The sequence below is a fragment of the Xenopus tropicalis genome, chromosome 9, assembly GCF_000004195.4.
Source record: "Xenopus tropicalis strain Nigerian chromosome 9, UCB_Xtro_10.0, whole genome shotgun sequence".
In the NCBI taxonomy this organism is placed as follows: Eukaryota; Metazoa; Chordata; class Amphibia; order Anura; family Pipidae; genus Xenopus; species Xenopus tropicalis.
In genome coordinates this window covers 67,799,366-67,820,177 of record NC_030685.2, presented here as the reverse complement: position 1 = coordinate 67,820,177, position 20,812 = coordinate 67,799,366, and the positions used below count along the sequence as shown (strand labels likewise).

Genomic DNA, 20,812 nt, shown 5'->3' with positions numbered 1-20,812 from the left:
TGAATGAAAATCTTCATAGACTTAAAAGGGAGTTCTACTGTATCGCACTAGGAACCGAGGGCCCATCAGAAAACCTTAGACCCTAGGCCTGCTTTCCCTGCTTTCCAGGCTATTTTTCCTCCTTTCCTCACCCACCCTCTTTATTCTCCTAGTCTCTTTTATTTACATGCTAGCATCTATTCTTCCATGTATTTCTCCTCTTTCTTCCCTTCAGAAATAGGGAATGGCCATGAAACAGGCCAAATGGTCAGGAGCAGGAGGGCCCACTAGGAGGATTATGGTGAGCTGTATTATATTTTATAATGTAATAATATCAATAAAAATAAAGTGCATAATATAAAATGTAATAAATACATTACATATCTAATAATTAAATAATTAAATTATATACTATGCACTATATTACATATGCACTACTATGCACTATGCACCCCCCCCAACCTTTGTCCTTGGAAAAATTATCTTACTTGAAACCGGTCCTTGGTCCAAAAAAGGTTGTGGACCACTGCTGTTCTGTATGTTTAAACAATCACCCTAACAAGACTGCTGTTACTCTCTCGCTCTCTCTTTGCCACTAGATGGTAGTAGAGAGCAGATTGTGAGCCTCTGAGAAACTGTACCACGTACATGAACGCATGTTATGCTGCTTAGCAATGTCTTATATATGCTTTTATTCCTTCCTTTGGAATAAACACTAACCACCTTTTTGTGGAATTCCTTTTCGTCTGTGTGTATTGTTGCACTAATCCATGCTCTTCTGCACCGGGATTGTGCATGTCTGAAAGGTTTGTCCCAGTAAGGCATCCATAGAGGGAACATGTGACCAGCTAACCAGGAAGCCAGCCTGTCTGTGCAGAGGAGTGCAGCAGGGAGAGAGAGTAGGTGAAGTTGCTGGATCAGGTGTGAGTAGTTACAAGGGAGGGGATTTGTTATTTGCTATTTTTTTACAATAATAATGTTGCCCAGACATCACTTAGTTTGTCTGTAGTTGCAACTAATTGAGAGGCTAATGCATTCTCACAATGTAACACCGCTATATATATTTTATTCAATTATCTGATGTGGGAAAGCTTAATACTTTAGGGGTAATCTATGAACACAAGTGCAGTAAGTGCCATTGCCATTTTTTTTTACCCACAATGCAGCATTTTTGAGTTCCAGTGAGCTTGTTGTTACAAGGGGGCACTGTGCTTGCTGCAATTGCACTCCCTAATGCAACTAAGCACACACTTTGGCACAAAATGAATGAAATTGTGCAGAAGTCCACCTGTGTCTGCTTCTGATACTTTAACCACAAGCATATTGTCCTATGAGGAGCTGAATGCTGAGCTAAAACATGTTGGAGAACCCACAAGTACTAAACATTAATCAGTAATATTTGTTTTGCTTACAGCTTAGCCTAAAAGGAAATGTATCAATATTCTGCATACCCAGTAGAATAAAAGAAAACTAAACATATCCAAGATGCACTCCTGCTGTAGTGAATGACACAGAGAGCTGAAATGAAGCCACAGTTGAACCCCCTGCCAGCCGGGCAGTTTAGAAGAACGTCATCAAGAAAGAAAGCCGCCAACAATATCTGTTCCCTTTTGTGCAAGAGACCAATAGGCTCCTTCCCACACAGTGCTGGGGACATTCATAGGACTAATTTGGACATTATAAGGAAGCTTGTGTGTCAGGTAATTGCTTTTGCAATGACTAAAAATCTAAATATTCTATATATGAGCTAATGCTTTCAGGTATATATTCATTGAAGATGGAGGGAGGCCTTCCCTGTAGTATGTGGCATTTTTAGTAGTGGCAACCAATACCATAGACATATATATATATATATATATATATATATATATATAATGCAAAAAAATATCCCGCACTTACAGGACTTACAAGAATAAAAAACTTTTTATTGGTCAAGTGACTAACATTTCGGCTGACACAGCAGCCTTTCTCAAAGTGGATGTGTGGCAAACAAATCCCCCAATTAAACCTAACAGTGGTGCCAAAACCAGAATGACATCATCAAGTGGGCGTGTATTATACTAAATTATCCAGTAAAATATAAAGGATAAGAAATGAGAAAAAAGAAAAGAAACAATATTACAATGTAAGGAGTAGAGGTAGTGACTATGAAGTGAGTGTAAATAATCCCAGTGCAAGAGAAAATGAACGTGAACAGAAGCGCTAGTACCAACATGTACTGAACTACAACTCACACAACTCGAACCCAAAGGTGCAGCAATAAGTGGCAAACCGGCATAGGACACGGAGGGGCTAGGGAATGGGCTGCAGCGTTAGTCACTTGACCAATAAAAAGTTTTTTATTCTTGTAAGTCCTGTGAGTGCGGGATATTTTTTTGCATTATTTCTATCTTTGGCATTCTGCACCCAGGCATCCGTGACCCTTGTGTGAGAAGTGAGTGCCTGATTTTCCTAGACTGCATCTATATATATATATATATATATATATATATATATATATACACACACACACACACACACACACGTGTGTGTGTGTGTAGAAGATACAGTGGCAATAGTTTCCAAAGTAACAATTTGTTCCTGTGGGGGTACAGAACAGATGCCTTCCCTTAGGGACAAGCTATTTCTGATACACTACTTATAATTAGTTGCTAATAATGAGCTAAATGGTGCAGTAACTGTATATCTTCTCTTTAAACATCAGAAAAATTCTTGCCACAATTTGAGGGTTATGGAATCATATTTCCTTCAAATTAAGTCAATATGTTGGAGGGGTTACTGATATTACTAGGATAGGCACAGTAGTCATTAAAGGAGAATGAAAGGTAAATAAACCCCAGTGATTCCAGTGATATTCTGGGACAATTTGCAACTGGGCTTCATTTATTATTATTTGTGGTTTTTTAGTTATTTAGCTTTTTGTAGCAACTCTCTAGTGTGAAATTTATGCTCCAGTCAGTGGTTTGAATTAGAGACTGGAATTTGAATAGGCAAGGGCCTTAGCAGAAAGATAAGTAATGAAAAGTAAGAATAACAGTAAAATTGTAGTCTCACAAAACATAATCTGGCTACCAGGGTCAGTGAGGCAGAATACAACGTTAAATAATAAAAAACTATAAATATTAGAAAATGAAGACCAATTGAACAGCTCCTAAGAATAGGACATTCTACACCATACTTAAGTTAACTTAAAGGTGAGTTACCCCTTTAATGAGAGAGTTAAGGACATGAAATCAGCACTGCACTGACACAACTTTAAGAGTGTTTCTTTTCTCCCCTCTACAGAAAAACACTGTGTTTCGCAGGGTCTGGACAAAACACTCCAAACTGGCTATTAACTATGCTAAAGGAAGAATTTATTTTGATAATTTCCGTTGCTGCTTTAACAGGTAATTTAGGTTATTCTTTCTTTAATCAAAGTCATGGAGATCAAACTAATTTTACTCACACCACAGCAGCTTCTTATTACAATGTTCTAATGCCCCTTCCTCAGTCAATCGGGGGCAGACCCAGGTAATTTTGATTGTCTTTCTGCATCCGCTTTTTATATATGGGACCTTCATTCATTTGTATAAGGGCTCTGGCACACGGGGAGATTAGTCGCCCGCGACAAATCTCCCTGTTCGCGGGCGACTAATCTCCCCGAAATGTCATCCCACTGGCGAAAATGTAAATCGCCAGTGGAATGGCATACGCGGTGGCGCGAACTCAGCGAGTAATCTCCCCGTGTGCCAGAGCCCTAATTGCTGAAGTGTCTAATCACCGGGGGATTTCCTTGTTATTTTAGGGAGAAAGTGACGCATTTTACTGTTTTATAAAGGGGAGTGTGCTTAATATCTTGGATCATTCTTAGAATTTAAAGAAGGAGTTCCTCCTAGGTATGGATTAAATGGACGGATTTCTGTGATTTAGGAGACCGCAGTTCCTACGTATTCAGACCCACGCATTGTATTAAAAATTATGGTTTCGGTTCTGAAATATGTAAGTTCATGGCAACCCAGCTTGGGGGTTGGGTTGGATAAAGCAGGTTCTGTGGTACTACAGGCAACCTGAAACAAAAAGATGCACTTCATTATTTGCACCGTCATGTATTGCGATCTACGTAAACATAACATGAAAGGCCCCTTATCCACCAGCTCCAAGCCTTTCGAATAAGAAGTATCATACCTATAGGTAGAAGAAAACAAGACAATATAGCTGATAATTCAGTAATACTATTCCTATTGTATATTTTATCTAATTACAGTGCCACACCAGTGCCACAACAGATGTATGAAATGCCCAGGTGTTCAAAGTTAGAAAAAATTGAGGATGCACTGTTGTGTGAATGCCCATTGGTAAGTATTTATATATTTTCTCTATTAAAGGCAGCTTTCCATAATAGACTGTGGTGGCAAGAGAAGTGTACTTTGTATTTCTTGTTTGCTCAAGTGTTTGTTTTAGTATACAATGCATGGGGCACAAACTTTCTTTACATTATTTCCTTCCCCTTGCACTCCACAAGGTTTATTGCCACTTGAGCCTAGAAATGTACTGTGCCTGAGAGATCAGGCAACAAAGAGGGGTGTGGAATGACTTCTTATTTTTATCTATTATTTATATACGCCATCATATTTACACAGTGCTTTACGGGGATTGTTCATTATTCTGCCCCCAAGGGAGCTTACAGTCTAAGGTCCCAATCATAGTCACAACCACTATAACACAACACATTATCTTTGTTTCCACTGGACAGGACGGAGGGAGCACAGTGAAGCACACATAAGGGGGAGATAATAAAAAATAACATGAAATATTAAGGGAGAATGCATTTTCAGTCCAAGCTCTTGTAATTGGTCTAATGTGATTATATTTGTAGATCCCCCTTTAAAGGGCATGTAAACATTTTTTCCAATGAAACAAAATATACTTCTAACAACTTTCCAAAATACATTATTTATTTAAACATTATACATTATTTAAAAAAAAAATAAATCTATGGTTTTAAAGATATTTGTAAATATTACTGCAGTTGATAGCAGTATTTCGTGGTCCCTTTTAGCACTGCCTGAAACAATGTAGCTCAATTTCCCACTGTACTGCTAGAAATAGTACACACCACTCTTGAAAAATACTTGTGTAAGGAGGAGCTCACTAAGCCTTTGTCTTGGTATTTTACTATTCTATGGCAGGCTAGCTGAGACCCACTTGCCAGAATATTATGGAAATGGAAGAGGGATATCCCAGGCCTCACTGAGGAGCTATTGGAAGATGCCTTAACCCTTTTACTGCCAGCCATTTTGGTCAAAGCGGAACTTGTATTGCCAGACAGTTTTTGAACATTTTGCACTGTTTCACTTCAGGGGCCTTTCCTCGGGGGGACTTTTAGTTTACCAAGGAAAACAATATATCGTTTTTTTCAGAACAACCTAAGCTTTCAAAATATGGTAGAATTTTTGTGTAATTCCAATTTTGTAACAAGATATAGGCTTCTAAATGTCTAAAAATGCAAAAAAAATCAAATTTTCCACAATATAATCACACATACTAGAAACAAAAATTATTTTATGCACGAATATACAACTGATTTGGAAAGTCCCATGTCTCCTGAACGTGCCAATACCAAATATATATAGTTTTATGGAGATTTCTCACTTGTATAGGTCAAAAACTCCCAGCAGTACACTACCAAATTCCCAAAGCACTGCTCCAAAAAAACTGCATACTTTGGATTTCAAGGCCAAAATTCCACTAACAGAAGGTTTATCCCAGAAAATTGTACATTTTTGGAAAGAACAGATTCTGGGGAATACAGAATAGGCACAACTGTCTGTCTACTCCAAACTATCAAGTCGCAATGCTTTCCTAAAGTTATTGGTTTTTATCAAAATTTGTGATTTTTTTTAAAAATCGCTTCAAAGCTTCTAGTCTATAGTATCTTATCTCCTACAGGTCATAAAGTAACCAAATAAAACACCCTAAATATGAATGCCAGGGGTCCACTGAACAGTTTGATGCCCAATATGTATAGGTTTACCTAAGTATGTGGCATGTAGGGGCCCCAATGTGAACATACCCCCATATGAACTGTCATTTCTGTCATTTCAGCTCCTGCAAAATCAACACATTTACATTATTATATGTGGGATAAAGCTACAAAAAAGTACGCTCACCCCAGAAAGTCATATATTTTTGGAAAGTACACATTCCCCCGAATCTAAAATGGGTACCCATGTCTTTCTACTCCAAAGTACCAAGCCGCACAGCTTTTCTAAAGTTAGCAATTTTGATGACATTTCCAAAAATCCCCTCAAAGCTTCCATTTTGAAGCATCTTATCTCCCACATAGCATTAGGTACCAAGATAAAACACCCTGAATTTGAACGCCAGGGGTCCACTGAACAGTTTGATGCCCAATATGTATAGGTTTACCTAAGTATGTGGCATGTAGGGGCCCCAATGTGAACATACCCCCATATATACTGTCATTTCTGTCATTTCAGCTCCTGCAAAATCAACACATTTACATCATTATATGTGGGATAAAGCTACAAAAAAGTACGCTCACCCCAGAAAGTCATATATTTTTGGAAAGTACACATTCCCCCGAATCTAAAATGGGTACCCATGTCTTTCTACTCCAAAGTACCAAGCCGCACAGCTTTTCTAAAGTTAGCAATTTTGATGACATTTCCAAAAATCCCCTCAAAGCTTCCATTTTGAAGCATCTTATCTCCCACATAGCATTAGGTACCAAGATAAAACACCCTGAATTTGAACGCCAGGGGTCCACTGAACAGTTTGATGCCCAATATGTATAGGTTTACCTAAGTATGTGGCATGTAGGGGCCCCAATGGGAACATACCCCCATATGATCTATCATTTCAGCTCCTGCAAAATCAACACATTTACATCCTTTATGTGGGATAATGCTACAAAAAAAGTACATTCACCCCAGAAAGCCATATATTTTTGGAAAATACACATCCCCCCCGAATCTATAATGGGTAAATATTTCTTATTGCTACAAAGTACCAAGCTGTAAAGCTTTCCTAAGTTTGCAGATTTATATGACATTTCGAAAATCGCATAAAAATGTTGCAATTTGCCGCATTTATCTCTCACAATTTCTTGATAAAGATCAGATAAAGACAAATCACCCCAAAAAGGAACACCAGAGGTCTACTGAACAGTTTGATGCCCAATATGCATAGATATACCAAAGTCTGCGGTATGTACTGAACCCAAAATGAAAATAGCGCATAAGGATTTCTCGCCTGCCAGCTCAGCTTTTGCACACAGAGCCCCCTGTCAGTGTATTATGTGCCAAAACTTCCCCTAACCATACAGTGACCCCCACAAAACCATATATTTTTGGAAAGTACACATTCTGACAAATCCAACAAGGGTAAAGAGTCCTTTCTACACCAAAGTACCAATCTGCAGAGCTTTCCTAAAGTTATTGGTTTTTATGACATTTCAGAAAATCGCCTAAAAATGTTGCAATTTGCCGCATTTATCTCACACAATTTCTTGCGTACAAAGGCAAGTCACCCCAAATAGGAACACCAGAGGCCTACTGAACAGTTTGATGCCCAATATGCATAGATATACCAAAGTCTGCGGTATGTACTGAACCCAAAATGAAAATAGCGCATAAGGATTTCTCGCCTGCCAGCTCAGCTTTTGCACACAGAGCCCCCTGTCAGTGTATTATGTGCAGTAACCCCCCCTAACTATACAGTGACCCCCAGAAAACCATATATTTTTGGAAAGTACACATTCTGATGAATTCAAAATAGGTAAAGTTATTTTTGTACACCAAAGTTACACCTGGCAAAGCTACGCTAAAAACAGATCAGGAACACTTATATAGGGATAAAATGTGATAAAACCACAAAAATTGTGCAAATCAGTGAAACAACAAAATAAGTTACATGACAGTGTAATTAGTGGCCAGAATATCTGATCCAATAGTTACGCTGTCAAAATAAACAGTTTTTAGGTAAAAGAAAATAAAAACAAAGTGGTAAAATGAAAAAAAAAAAAAAAAAAAAGCAAAACAAAAAAAACCAAAGTGTTTGTGTATACATGTGTGTACATGTGTAAAAGTTGTGTGATAGTGTGTAAGTGTGTATATGAGTGTAAATAAGTGTATAAAAGTGTGAAAAATGAAAAAAAAAAAAAAAAAATGCTAAAATGTGTGCTGTAAGTGTGTGTAAATGTATGTAAGTGTGTGTAAATGTATGTAAGTGTGTATAAATGTATGTAAATGTGTGTAAAAGTGTGTAAATGCAAGAAAAAAAAAACTCCTTACCTGTTCCTGAAGACCCGATCGCTCCTTGCTCAGTTGGGCCGGCGCTGGGGGAGAGGGAGGAAGCAGGAAGCAGAGGGCAGCGCTTAAACGCCAACGACGTATGAGACACGTCGTTGGCGTTTAAGCCCTTTTACTGCCAGCACGTATGCCATACGTGCTTGGCAGTAAAAGAGTTAAAGCAGATTCCAGATTTAACAATATCAATAAAGGATAGATAAGTACAACTGGGTTTATCTCGCACCATATAGATCTAAGATATATAGTTATTCTTCTGATTCTTGTATAAAGTGTGAATGCGAAACTGGCTCGTACATTCACGTGTTTTGGAACTGTCCAGTCATGGAGTGCTTCCGCAGAGACATAGTACACTACTTTTCGGATTCCCTAAATCTCCTACGGATTTTATAACCAATTGTTTGCCTGTTGGGAGTGGCAGAAGATTTAAGACTTAACCATCATGCCAGACTGTGTTACATTCTTCTCTACGATGCCAAAAATGCCATTCTCTTACAATGGAAATCCACAGCTCCTCCATCTCTTGCATTCTGAAGGGACTTAGTTAATAACAGCCTCACTAACCAAAAGCTGACCTACCTTTCAAGGGGCTGCCCCAAAAATGTTGACACTGTATGGGGCCCCTAGATGTCCTTCTACAAAGCCTCTGCTAATCCTGTTGTTCATGTGTAATTGCAATGAGATTTACTAGCCCCAGCATCTAGCACTACCATAAATTATTATCTTTATTTCTTTCTAATTTCTTCCTTGCTAAAGTAAAAAAAAAAAAAAGTGCAAAAAATAAAAACCAGCTATTCTCTAGGAAAGATTTAAATGTTTTGCATTTGTCTTGCTTGCACTCATAAATTGCTTAGAAAATTAAATAATTTACCAGATGGATGCAAGTTCTTCTCAAGTTAAACTTTTTTTTTCAGGGAGAGTCACTTCCACATCCTTCTGATTACACCCCGTCATTATTGGCTGTCACTGGTCAAAACTGGTTGCTGCGTATCTCAGCAGATACTGGAGAAATACTTGAAAAGATCTACCTTGGTTCATATAGAAAATTCAGGTAAACATGCACAGATCCATTTGTCATGCTTTAATATAGCTGCTGTTTAATTATGTGAAGTAACAGTAGTGCTACTTGCAACAGCCCCTTGACCAATAACCACCACTTAAATATTACACATAAACATTACAAAATAAATATTTCAATGTTCAACCTGCATATATATTGTACTAACTGAGCCCTGTAGGGTACAGATAAGGCCTTGAAAGATATGCTTCTTATATATTTTAGTGCTGCAGTTAAACTGAATCAGGTCATATAGGGCATATTCAAACAGAATGAAGGCATGCAGTGGGTGGGGTTTGTTAACTGAGACCATACAGAAGAGGGGACAGAATGAATACTCACAAAAGGTTGTTCTAAAATTATTTAACATTTCAGGACAAAATCTGAACAAGGAAAATATTTTTGCCTATGTGCCCCTTGCTGTTGTCATTTTGAATACGGGTGCTTTAATCATTGACAGGTATATTAACTGGGATGTTCCTCAAGAGACTTTAGTTCTTAAATCGATTCAGACTAAATCTGCCACAGTGAGCCAAGAGGTAAGTGTTTGGAAGAAGCCTAAATATATCTATGGCAAAGCCTGTGTCCCATTAGAATCCATGCTTTGTTAGTTTTATTGGTTTCATATCACTGTCATACAACTATGTAAATAATTAAATATTTAAAATGTAAATATTTATTAATAGCCTGTCATGATTTATTCTGTTGTTTTTTTTATATTTCTATATAATGTAAGACCTCTCTTTGTCAACCTTGCTGCATCAGTGGTTTTACTGAACAAAAAGTAAAGTAAAGTAAAAAAATAGCCAGTTCTCTCAAGACCATTAGGTAAAAGACATTTATTAGTCCTTAGATATTATAGGGGTATCAGTATTTTTAGTAGTTACTTGTCCACAGCATCTGTTCCACTTCCTGCTGGCTGAATTCTCTGGATGTGCAGGGGAGCCTGCGTCTCTTAGTACACTGTGATTGGCTATCCCTATCCTGCTGTGCTTCTGGCAGGGAGTGTTAGGACACGCCCACCCTTCATTTGAAACAGGGACAGAGAACTGATAGGATCTACAGGGAGCTCCAATAAAGGGGCCATTTTTATACTGCTAATATAATGAATTTTGTAACAACAGCACCACCTGCTGGTCAGTTATTTCAACTGTACAGTCAAGGAGCATTTGTTTAGTAGAAAACACTGTTAATAACACTGCATCTCTTTTTTTTTTATATTGTCTTTTAGGATGAAGGCAACACCCGGGCAGTGCTTTTTTACCTTGCTGTGTTCAGTGTTTTCCCTCTCTCACTTGTGGGAATACTGGAGATAACTAAACATGTAAGACAGGGGTTTACAGTAATTTTGGGTTTAATTTTTTGTTTTGAAGAGGATAAGTAATAAGCATGCAAGCTCAGTAACACGGTTTATATCTACACACAGTTTGAGCTGTGTTTTCTCAGGAGCTTCAGCTTTCATTTTATTGTAAATATACATTGTCCACAAGGGGCATAGCTGCTTCAAGTATTTCTTGAGAGATGTTAAATGACATCTAATTATATAATGTTGCAAGGTGCATTGTGGATTCCATTCACACTTAAGGATGTGTAGTGTGGGAAAGGAAATGGAAGTCTCTGGACCTTGTTATAGGCAGGAATATTGAGCCATCAGAAACTTTTTGGCCTCGCACAAGTTATTTATATGGGTCCCCCCATGAATACAAGCGTGCGGTACAAAAATTTTGGCCACAAAACTTGTTTGTGCAATATAAACAGCTGATGTTACTCTATAATAAGCAGTTCATATAGAGAGTTCCATTGATTAATGTGCTAATAAGTCATTCAGTTTATAGGGGGTCATTGGAGTTTGGGCTAAGTTTAACCCCTTCCCACCTGCCTGCCCCTGCTCTGTGCTGTCATTGCTTGATATGGAAGTTACTTAAGTGTTAGCATTAGTTACATAAACTGCGTAAGTTTTGGGGATAATGATCTTGCTGTGAGGCCCAGTAACTAGTCAGTAGTAGTTTATAAAAATAGTATAAATAATTAACCTGCTAATAAGTCAATATTTCATTTGGGGGGACAGTGGAGTTTATATGTAAGCAAAATAAATTTCTTTGAAAGTAACGTAAGTTTTTGCATAATTTAAGCATAGATTTTGTAAACGTAAAGGCCCAATGATATTGCTGTGGGGCACAATAACTAGTCAGTAGGAGCTAATAAAAATAGTAACAATAATGAATGTGCTAATAACTCAGTATTTTAATTGGGGGATCAGTGGAGTTTATATGTAAGTTACATAAGTTTTAGCATATGGGTGTAGGGGCCCAATAACCAGTCATTCCCCTGCTGCAAAGTTCATGTAGGACAGTAAATAGATCCCAATATAAACAGCTGATGTTGCTGTATTATAAGCAGTTCATATAAATAGTTACAATGAATAATGAATGTGCTAATAAGTCAGTCAGTTCATAGGGGGCAGTGGAATTTGCCTTAAGTTATTTAATTCATTGGGGGTCAGTGCAGTTTCTCCTTACAAAACTTCTCTGTCTTTTGCTTGATACGCAAGTTACTTAGTTTCTAGATAAGTTACCGTACGTTGTTGTCTGCAGTTTTTGCAGAAGTAATGTAAATTGCGTAAGTTTTTGCATAACTTACACAATTTGCTTAACTTTTGTGATGCGACCGGCACAATCGTACCCCCTCTCCCCCCGATGGTGGCCCTGCATCACCATGTAACATATGGCAATATGTTACATGGTGACACAGGGCCACCATCGGAGGGAGAGGGGGTACGATTGTGCCGGGCCCCGTTATGATTTTGAGAAATGTCTTGGGAGGCTCCTGGTTCAAAACACAAGGATTATTATGTTGTTTACGGTTCTGCAGTGCTCTCAAAGTGAAGTCATTTATGCATTGTGCAGGGAAGCAGAACCATACGATGTCTGCTCTATTCTAAATCATAAAGCCAACAGGACTGGAGCTTAGTCCTACCTATACTCTCATACCCCTTACTGTATAGGAAGTAGGACATATCATTAACAGCAAATATTTTGTTTTGGTTGGTTCTTCTGTAGTATACCTAAAACTCAATACAAATATGTTTAATGTTTTTCTAATTTATTCCCACCCCATTTGCAGATTTTTGGATCAACGGTAACAGATGCAATGATTTCCCATGGCATGCTCATTGTAATGCACAGTGTTGGTCTGGTGCGCCTTTACAGCTTTGAGCGAATCACAGAACAGGTAACAAGTTAGATTGTTGGTATTTCCTGTGGTTCATTACGTGGGGAGCAGTGACCCTTAAGTATATAATGCAGCTTTACATGCATACAAAATGTAATGATGGCACTAAAACATGTTCCATTTTGAGTTAACCTTTTGTATGATGTGGAGAGTAATATTCTGAGGCAATTTTCATTTTTTATTAGTTGTGGTTTGCCCTATTTAGCTCAAGAAAAAATAAAAACCATAGATTTTTTGTTAATTAAAATAATAGGCACAAAGGATGTTCAGCCCAAGCCCTGTTCCTCAAACTCATATTAGGGTGAAGACACATGGAGCTACTAGTAGCAGGTACTTGTCATGGCTACAGAAATAGACTACGCTGATCATTTACTGATAACTGTCTCTACGTGTGTTTTAGCAGGGGCAATTCTCAGTAATGTCTATGGCAGAGTATTTTCTGGAGTTTGGTAGCCATGAAAAAGTAGCTGCTACTAGTAGCTCAGGGAGTAAACTGTCCCTTTAATGGGGCACAAGAAACTGAGCTTCTTAATCGTTAATTATAGAATTCTTAGAAACTTTTCAGTTCTGATAATTTCTTCTTCCTCTTTCAGCTTCAAACTGGGGTAGTCACTGACCCGAGCAACCAAAAAACAGTAGCTTTATGAGGCTACAATGTTACTGTTTTATTTTTTATTACATGGGTAGCTATTCAGGCACTTTCCAACCTCCTATTCACATCACTGCTAAATTTCCAAACTGGAAAATTGCTGAACAAAAAAGTTAAATCATTCAAAAACCATAGAAAAGGAAAAACAATTGCATATTGTCTCAAAATATTACTAAGTTAATTTAAAGGTGAACTACCCCTTTAGGGCTCTGGCACACGGGGAGGTTAGTCACCCGTGACAAAACTCCCTGTTCGCGGGCGACTAATCTCCCCGGATTGCCATCCCACCGGCGAAAATGTAAATCGCCGGTGGGATGGCAAACGCGGTGGCGCGTGCGAGTTGCCTCGAGAGGAAACTTGCGCGATTTCACCGCTGCGTATGCCATCCCACCAGCGATTTACATTTTTGCCAGTGGGATAGCATTTCGGGGAGATTAGTCGCCCGAGACACAGGAGATTTGTCGCGGGCGACTAATCTCCCCGTGTGCCAGAGCCCTTAAAGGAACAGAAACACCCAAAATAGGAAAGTGTATCAAAGTAATTAATTTACTATGTACTATCACCCTGCACTGGTAAAAGTTTTGAGCTTGATTCAGAAACACTACTATAGTGTATATAAATAAGCTGCTGTGTAGCCACAGGGGCAACCACTTAAGCTGGGAAAAAGGAGAAAATTCACAGGTTACATAGCAGATAACGGATAAATTCTGTAGAATTCAATGGGAATCTATGCAGCTTATCTGTTATCTGCTATGTACCCTGTGCCTTTTCTCCTCTTTCCTAGCTTAAATGGCTGCCCCCGCCCCCTGCCATATCACATATCTCTGCAGTGGTATTCTCTGTAGACAGCTTTTCGCTATAATCACTAATATCTGTAGAGGCAAGCAATATGCCCGCTCCCACTCCTAGATATATACATGTAAATATGCAGAGGAGAGTGGTGTTGTTCCATGCACTAAGCTATATAAGAGTGCTGCTAGAAGGTTTTTACTTATGCTTATGTTTTATAGTTTATGAAGCAGAAACATGTCGTAGGACAAGTGTGTAGTTGGAAAGGTGAAACCGGGACAATTGGAGACTTTCCATTTGGGATACCCTGCAACATTAAACCTACAGGTAAGGAATCCAGTACTAGTCCAGTACTAGTCTGTCTAGTAATAATATAATTATGCACACAATGTGAAGTGTTCAGTAAAACAAACAGGCATTGACTATTCTGCTCAGGAAGCCATAAGCCTGGTCTGCAGCTAATAAGGTACCAACAGGCACACTTACTCTCAATGTGACTTGTGATTACTGGTCATTGAAGCAGGTAAATAGTTACAATAAGTTGGCAAATCCTAGCATACACTGTATATCAGAAGAAACTTGTTTAATCACAAAGTGATCGGTGAAAAGATAAGTAAAGCTTTAAAATAAGTATATATAAAATTCATGGCAGTGCTGTTGTAAGCACTTTTACAATTTACATTTATTATTTTTTTCCCAAGATTTGAAGATATTAAGGGAAATATGTTAATGAATTAATTTTATTACAACTGTGCCACCTGCTGGTCAGTTTCCCACCATGACTCAGTGGAGGAAATTGTCAAGAGAAAGAAAGAGAGACGGTCTGATGTTCTTCAGGTTAAGAAAGACGTGAGAATAGTAATCTGATGTTTCTAATGTTTCTCTTAACCAGAAGAACATCAGACCAGCCCTCTTTCTTTTTCTGACAATTTCCTCAACTGGATCATAGTTAGAAACTGACCAGCAAGGAGCGCTGTTGTAACAGTACATATTTCCCTTAACATCTACTGTAACAAGGTGTTATGTAACAAAGAATTGCTGGAGTGATCCCGTTTACACAAACAATCTATTACATTACTGCTTTAGATTAACCGTGTTCTAACTTCTCTGTAGAAAGCCTGCCTTTTCTGTTTGAAGTATCCTGCCTAGAGAATGCATTTCAAGTGGGAGGACATCCCTGGCATTATATAATCACACCCAACAAGAAAAAAGAGAAAGGCACGTATCATATCCGATCTCTGGATGATCACAGCCTGGTAATTGTACAATGGGTCTGTTTTTCTTGCTATGCTTTTGGTATTTTTCACACAGGAGGCGACGAGTGGACAAGCAGGGTGACAAGCAGGGGAAAGTAGGGAAGATAAAGTTATAACCATAGAACTATATATTTTTTAGTGAACTGAATTAAAATGTAAAGTTGGAAATAGTGTATATTGGGGCTTATTTATTATAGTGATTAAGCCAACATCACCAGTGATGTCGCCCATAGCAACCAATTGCTTTTGTTTTCTAACTTGTAGATGACTGTTGAAAAATTGAATTGCTGATTGGTTGCTATGGGCAACATCACTGGAAATGTTAACTTAAACACTATAAAAAATATGCCCATTTGTCCATTTCCCTGTGTTGTTATTATATATTTGACTCAGTATGCTTTCCTCCTCACATAAATGCATTTGTCTAATTTATATATGTTTTTATTTCTTCAGGCTAAAAACGGAATAAGAGATATGAGTTGTTGCTCTTTGGAGCCCGACTGGATTCATTTCCACCCAGATGCCTCTGAACGAATAATACACGTGGGACCTGATCAGATCAGGCAAGTCAAGATGAAATTTAGCAAATCTGAGATTATATACTGTCATTCTCGTATTAGCACATATGGACTGTGAATACAAGGCCACACGTATCTATGTATTCAGTATATCAGTGATATACTGAAATCATTTGCAATTCATTTTCATTCTTTTATTTTTGTGAATGACATAGCTTTTTGTTCAGAGGCTCTCCAGTTTGGAAGTTCAGCAGCTGTCTAGTTGCTAGGGTGCAACTCAGCTTAGCAACCAGGCAGTGATTTAATGAAAGACTGAAAAATCAAAAGGAGAGGTTCTGAATAGAAAGATAAAAGATAACAATTAACAATACAAGTTTGTTTCTGACTTACAAATGTGCTTGCAAGGTCATAGTAACAGCATTCCAATGTTGCTTTAGAGTTCTAAGGCTAAAGGAACTACAGAACGATTCCTATCGACACCAGGTCTGCGAGGATTTTGCCATTTTGGCCACTAGGGATAAAGAGGTGAGTTCTTTGGATGCTGCCTGTTTGAGGCTGTTGAGGTCCAGCCAAGCTGACATTTTTTTTTTTTTATAATTTTTAAAATACACTATGGATCATTTCCTAAGTAGTATTTGTGGTCCATGTCATTGATGATAATAATAATGTGTAGTTTATTTTGGGTTTATATATTTGTATACATTTATATTGGTATTCTGGGGGATTCTATTAAATGGACCTTAGTTACCTTTATTGATCATTTTGTTGCTTTTAGGTAAATAAACCTGTTACTGTAACAGCATCCGGGCGGCTGGTGAAGAAGCGTTTTGCACAGCTAGATGATGATCCTGAGCAAGAGGTAAAGATTATATGATTAAATGCCCGCTTTAGGCACGAAACGCGTTAGGCAGTTCATGTTTTGGGATGTTTTTTCTTTAAATAAACACGTTTTAACTGCACCACTGTTTGACTATTTTGGTCTGGTTTTCTTTAGTGCCAGTTTCGTGTTTTCTCATTTTTGAGATTGGATGGCAGATGTAACTGGCCATTGCTCTCATCAATGACTGATATATTTTCTTCCTCAACTATAGACACCCTGATCTGTTGACTAGGTATAGTGTGATAATTAGATTTTTAGATAATACAATAAACATTTTAATGCTTAAAGTCACAAGAGAGTAAGGTTTAGTTTGGCTGAATGCAATATCAAATTTCACGGGAGCACTTACCGGACAATCAGTGCATGCTCAACGTCCATGCCGGAACCCAGCTATAGCTTTTGAGGAAGTGGTTGGGATACCACGAAACGCGTCAAGCGTGTGGTCTCATTTGTTTTGTGTACAACATGTTTTTAAAGAGACTGTAATAAAGTGAAACATTTTTAAACAGCAGTGTTTGTTTGCTCCGTACAAACCTTTTTTTGCTGCTTAGTTTGGCTGAACACTGAATGTTGTAAAGGATATGAATATTTGGAAAAAGGAGAGCTGCAGGTTGTACTTCCATAATATGAACACTTATTTTGCCATGAACTCTGCCACCTTTAAAGCAGCACTTTTGACTAATTTAATTTACTGTTTATTGATGCCATTTAATACAGACGTTTAAGATTGTGGTTTATGAAGATGAGTTGGACCTGCTGACTGTGGTGGCTGTGACTCAGACAGAAGCAGAAGGGAAAGCTCATGTCGCCCTTCACTGTAATGACACTGGGAAACTTCTGAAGAATATTGTGCTGCTGGAGTCCTGGGATGTGGTAAGAGGTTAAGTTGCTAGGTATACACAAAGCCTGAATAATAGCATACAACTATGGCACTGGCACAAGAGTTACCCAAGTGTACAAGTAATGATACCTTAAAGACAGGGCCACTCCTACCGTAAGGTAAGGTGAGATTCTTGTCTCAGGCAGCAGAGAGTGGCTGGTTACTAGGGGCAGAAAAAAGCTGCCTTTGGTAACTATAAGAGACAACTTTCCGTTTTTTCAAAACAGAAACTCTGCTCTTCCCAAAAATGGAAATTTGCCTCTTCTAGTACAGAGAGCGCAATAGCACACCCAGGACCCTATCCAGTGTGGAAGAGATAAACGTGGAGTGGGTGAGGTGAGGCAGTATCGGGGCTGCTACCTCAGGCAGCAAACTGTGAATTCTGGCAAAAGCCAGAGGGGCTACTGTAAGATGCCATAGACAGTCACTATTTATTGTGCTGGTGGGGGCCTGTTTGGGTTTCTGTGTACTTCAAATGCCAGGGCCTATTCAGAATCTGAGTTGAGACCTGAGTGCTATGCCTTTGGGCTAGACTGGACAGCTTTGAGCACCAGAAACTAAACTAAAAAAAATGATACATTACATAACTAAAAATTTTATTTTTAGTTCAATTTACTATAGAGGAACACCAGAACTAAACTTCATACTGTCATTATCATTTCCATTACCAGCTAAAGGTTCCACATTTCCTTGAGCCTCGAAGTTACTGCCATGCTCCATATGGTTACTGAGTTGATCAGTGACCCAGTGCATTCAGTTTAAGTTAGATCTCATGTTTACAAGGAATGGTGAGTGCAGTCTAGCAGCAGTCAGGGGGCTGTTTTTGAAACCCAGAGCCCTGCTGTAATGTTCTGTATCTCTTTTCATGGCCTGGCATGGTGCCATGCTATGTAAACTTGAAAAGAACATCAAATTCTTAGTTAACTGGAGTAGTGCGGTGCACCACCTGCAGCTGTTTTGGGCACGTGCATGATAAAAGTCATCCAACTTACATATCTAGCCCAGCCTGGATGCCCACTGCTGAGCCCATAATGAACTACTAGAACTTCCTCCAGACCTAGGGGGCCTGCAAAAGAGAACCAGACATTGTAATTAACTCTGTAGTTATCGCACCTCTCACTTGCAGGTTTAGTCCCTATCTTATAGAAAGTAAAAGGAGCAGTGGCAGTGTAGAAGCGTTTTTTCTGCCCCTTGTGTAAATGACCCCCATAATCACCACATAGATTAATCTGCTTGCAATTAAAAATGCTTTCCTGGTTGTTGCTTTAGTGTGTGGATTATAGGTATTGCTATTTTCTAGTGTTTTTTTTTCATCTGGATCCACTGTAATTGTAACTGTAATCCACCCTTTTCTGTTTCAGACTCACAGCCACGCCGTATTTTTTGACAGAGACACTCTGATTCATATAGAGGAAAGGCCCAACCGTAACTTCTCATGTTATGTCTATAAAATGCTTTGCAATATAGAAGACTGACAGACGTCAAGGGATGTAGTGCGGTACCAGAAACAACTGCTCAGTGATGGATCACAAGTTGGACACTGCCATTAGATGCCTGAAGTTGCTGCCTTTCGGATGAACCTATCAGCACCATTACAGCTGGAGTTACAAAGAAATGATCTCCCAAAAGCTTGGCCTACCAATGACTTGCCACTCCTCGTGTTGGATCTGTGATGGGAGAACACTACATTTCCATTTCTAGGACTGATTTTTGACTTTCCCTGTAAATAGCCAGGACAGATGAAGGACAAGTTTATTTTTTACTTTTGTATATCTGAATTCTTACATGTACCACCTGGTTCGCTTCAGTAGAGTTGACCTGAATAGACTTCAGTACCATTTTTTAGGCCGCTGAGTTTGTTGTTATATTGAAGCCTTATAGAGTGGAGGTTCCAAAGCTTTTGTACTTGTGGGCAGCTGTGATATGTAGAAAGTCTTAGGGAACCACACCAGCATGAATAAAGTTTGCAAATAAGGACTTTGATTGGCTGTTAGCCTCTTGTGGACTGTCAGCCTGTTGCAGTTTCTGTTTAGTAACAAACCTGTTATATTTGTGCCTTCAACACTTGCCCCCAAGCCAGGAATTTAAACATGACCACCTGCTTTTAGGCTACTGGGAGTAATATCTTAGGGTGTGAAGAGCGGGATGTTGGTAAGGAGCCACTGGCTGCGGACGACTGTTGTAGAGTATGCATCTGGCTAGATAAGCAACATGGCATTTCCAGCTGCTCAGAGAAGTAATCTTGTGTGCCATAGGTCCGGCATGAGTACTTGAATCTCTTGAAAAGATTGTGTCATTAAAGGTAAATAGCACCCATTATTTGACGTGTTTGGCCTTTTGAAGAAGGAAAGGTTGAAATCACTGGGGGGAAGATTAAACTTAGGCACCCCCCAGCAATTGTATTTACATACCTGATACCATGGGCTGGGGCTCCTGTTAGCAGAAAACTGCCCTTGCCTGGGGTTCTTCTCAGGGAGCACCACAAAGTGATACTTGTCCAGCGTCTTCTTTCTTTGCGCAGATGATTATGTGCTGTGTTGAAAAGCTGAACTTTAACAAAAAAGCTGTATTTTTCATTTTACTGCACATGCGTCAGCCCCAGGGTAGCAAAAGAAAGACAAATGGGAAAAAGAGGATCGCTCTGTGGTGCTTGCTGAGAAGAACCCTGGCCCAGAAGTACTGGCCTGGGGTATCCGGTAAGTAAATACAGCCACGGGGGTGCCTAACTTTTGGTATCTTCCAGTGATTTCATCTTTCCTTTTTCTTCAAAGGGCATCTATTACCCCAAACTTGTTTCTCCCAATGAAGCTGTGGCACAACCATTATTCCAGAAGGGAGTAGCGGTGTTTGCTACCAGGCAGATTTTGTTGCTATCTGCTCTATATTGGGCCACACCCATCTCTCTCAAGTAGCCCAGCTCTGAGGCACTAATAATATGTGTATATACACATCTTATGAGTGTTCCAGAGCCGGGGTGCCTGTCCAGTTATGTGCGTGCCTCAGTATAGCTGCATGCATGGGGGCACTGTGCCAGCATTGTTTTCCAGTCCAAAGTTCAGGTTGTGCCAGAATGCTGCCCCAGTGTGGAAAACATTTTTAGGCTGATAGGTGTCCTTTAAGCTCTCTAACCACAGACTTCTTTTCTGTTTACACAAACCTTCATCATGTCATTGTAAAATTGCACTTTTTTATATGTATTCTTGTGTCAGGCCCATGAGCCGTGTAAACAAAGTATTTATAAATAATGCTTTATAGAAATGA

At 39.0% G+C, this 20,812-nt stretch overlaps 1 protein-coding gene across 2 annotated transcripts; it reads left to right on the top strand.

The window, feature by feature from the left end:
• Positions 1 to 619: 619 nt before the first annotated feature.
• dcaf17 (DDB1 and CUL4 associated factor 17) lies at positions 620 to 20,812 on the top strand. 2 transcript variants are annotated; one of them, XM_012971329.3, is made up of 15 exons: positions 620 to 878; positions 1,394 to 1,679; positions 3,265 to 3,368; positions 4,226 to 4,316; positions 9,206 to 9,342; positions 9,809 to 9,887; positions 10,580 to 10,672; positions 12,472 to 12,579; positions 14,239 to 14,344; positions 15,131 to 15,273; positions 15,727 to 15,836; positions 16,229 to 16,316; positions 16,567 to 16,650; positions 17,389 to 17,544; positions 18,913 to 20,812. In XM_012971329.3, the coding sequence occupies exons 2-15, from the start codon at positions 1,485 to 1,487 to the stop codon at positions 19,024 to 19,026; spliced, it is 1,608 nt and encodes a 535-aa protein (XP_012826783.1). In that variant the 5' UTR covers positions 620 to 878; positions 1,394 to 1,484; the 3' UTR covers positions 19,027 to 20,812. The 2 variants fall into 2 exon arrangements, with proteins under 2 accessions (XP_012826783.1, XP_012826782.1); XM_012971328.3 differs by having other exon boundaries at positions 620 to 900.

Bases quoted from the DNA above. Each gene is read 5' to 3' on its own strand.
- dcaf17 (XM_012971329.3), top strand. From the start codon at position 1,485: ATGACACAGAGAGCTGAAATGAAGCCACAGTTGAACCCCCTGCCAGCC. The intron at 15,837-16,228 runs GCAAGTCAAGAT...ATGTTGCTTTAG, and splicing joins GTGGGACCTGATCAGATCAG to AGTTCTAAGGCTAAAGGAAC. The intron at 16,317-16,566 runs GTGAGTTCTTTG...TGTTGCTTTTAG, and splicing joins TGGCCACTAGGGATAAAGAG to GTAAATAAACCTGTTACTGT.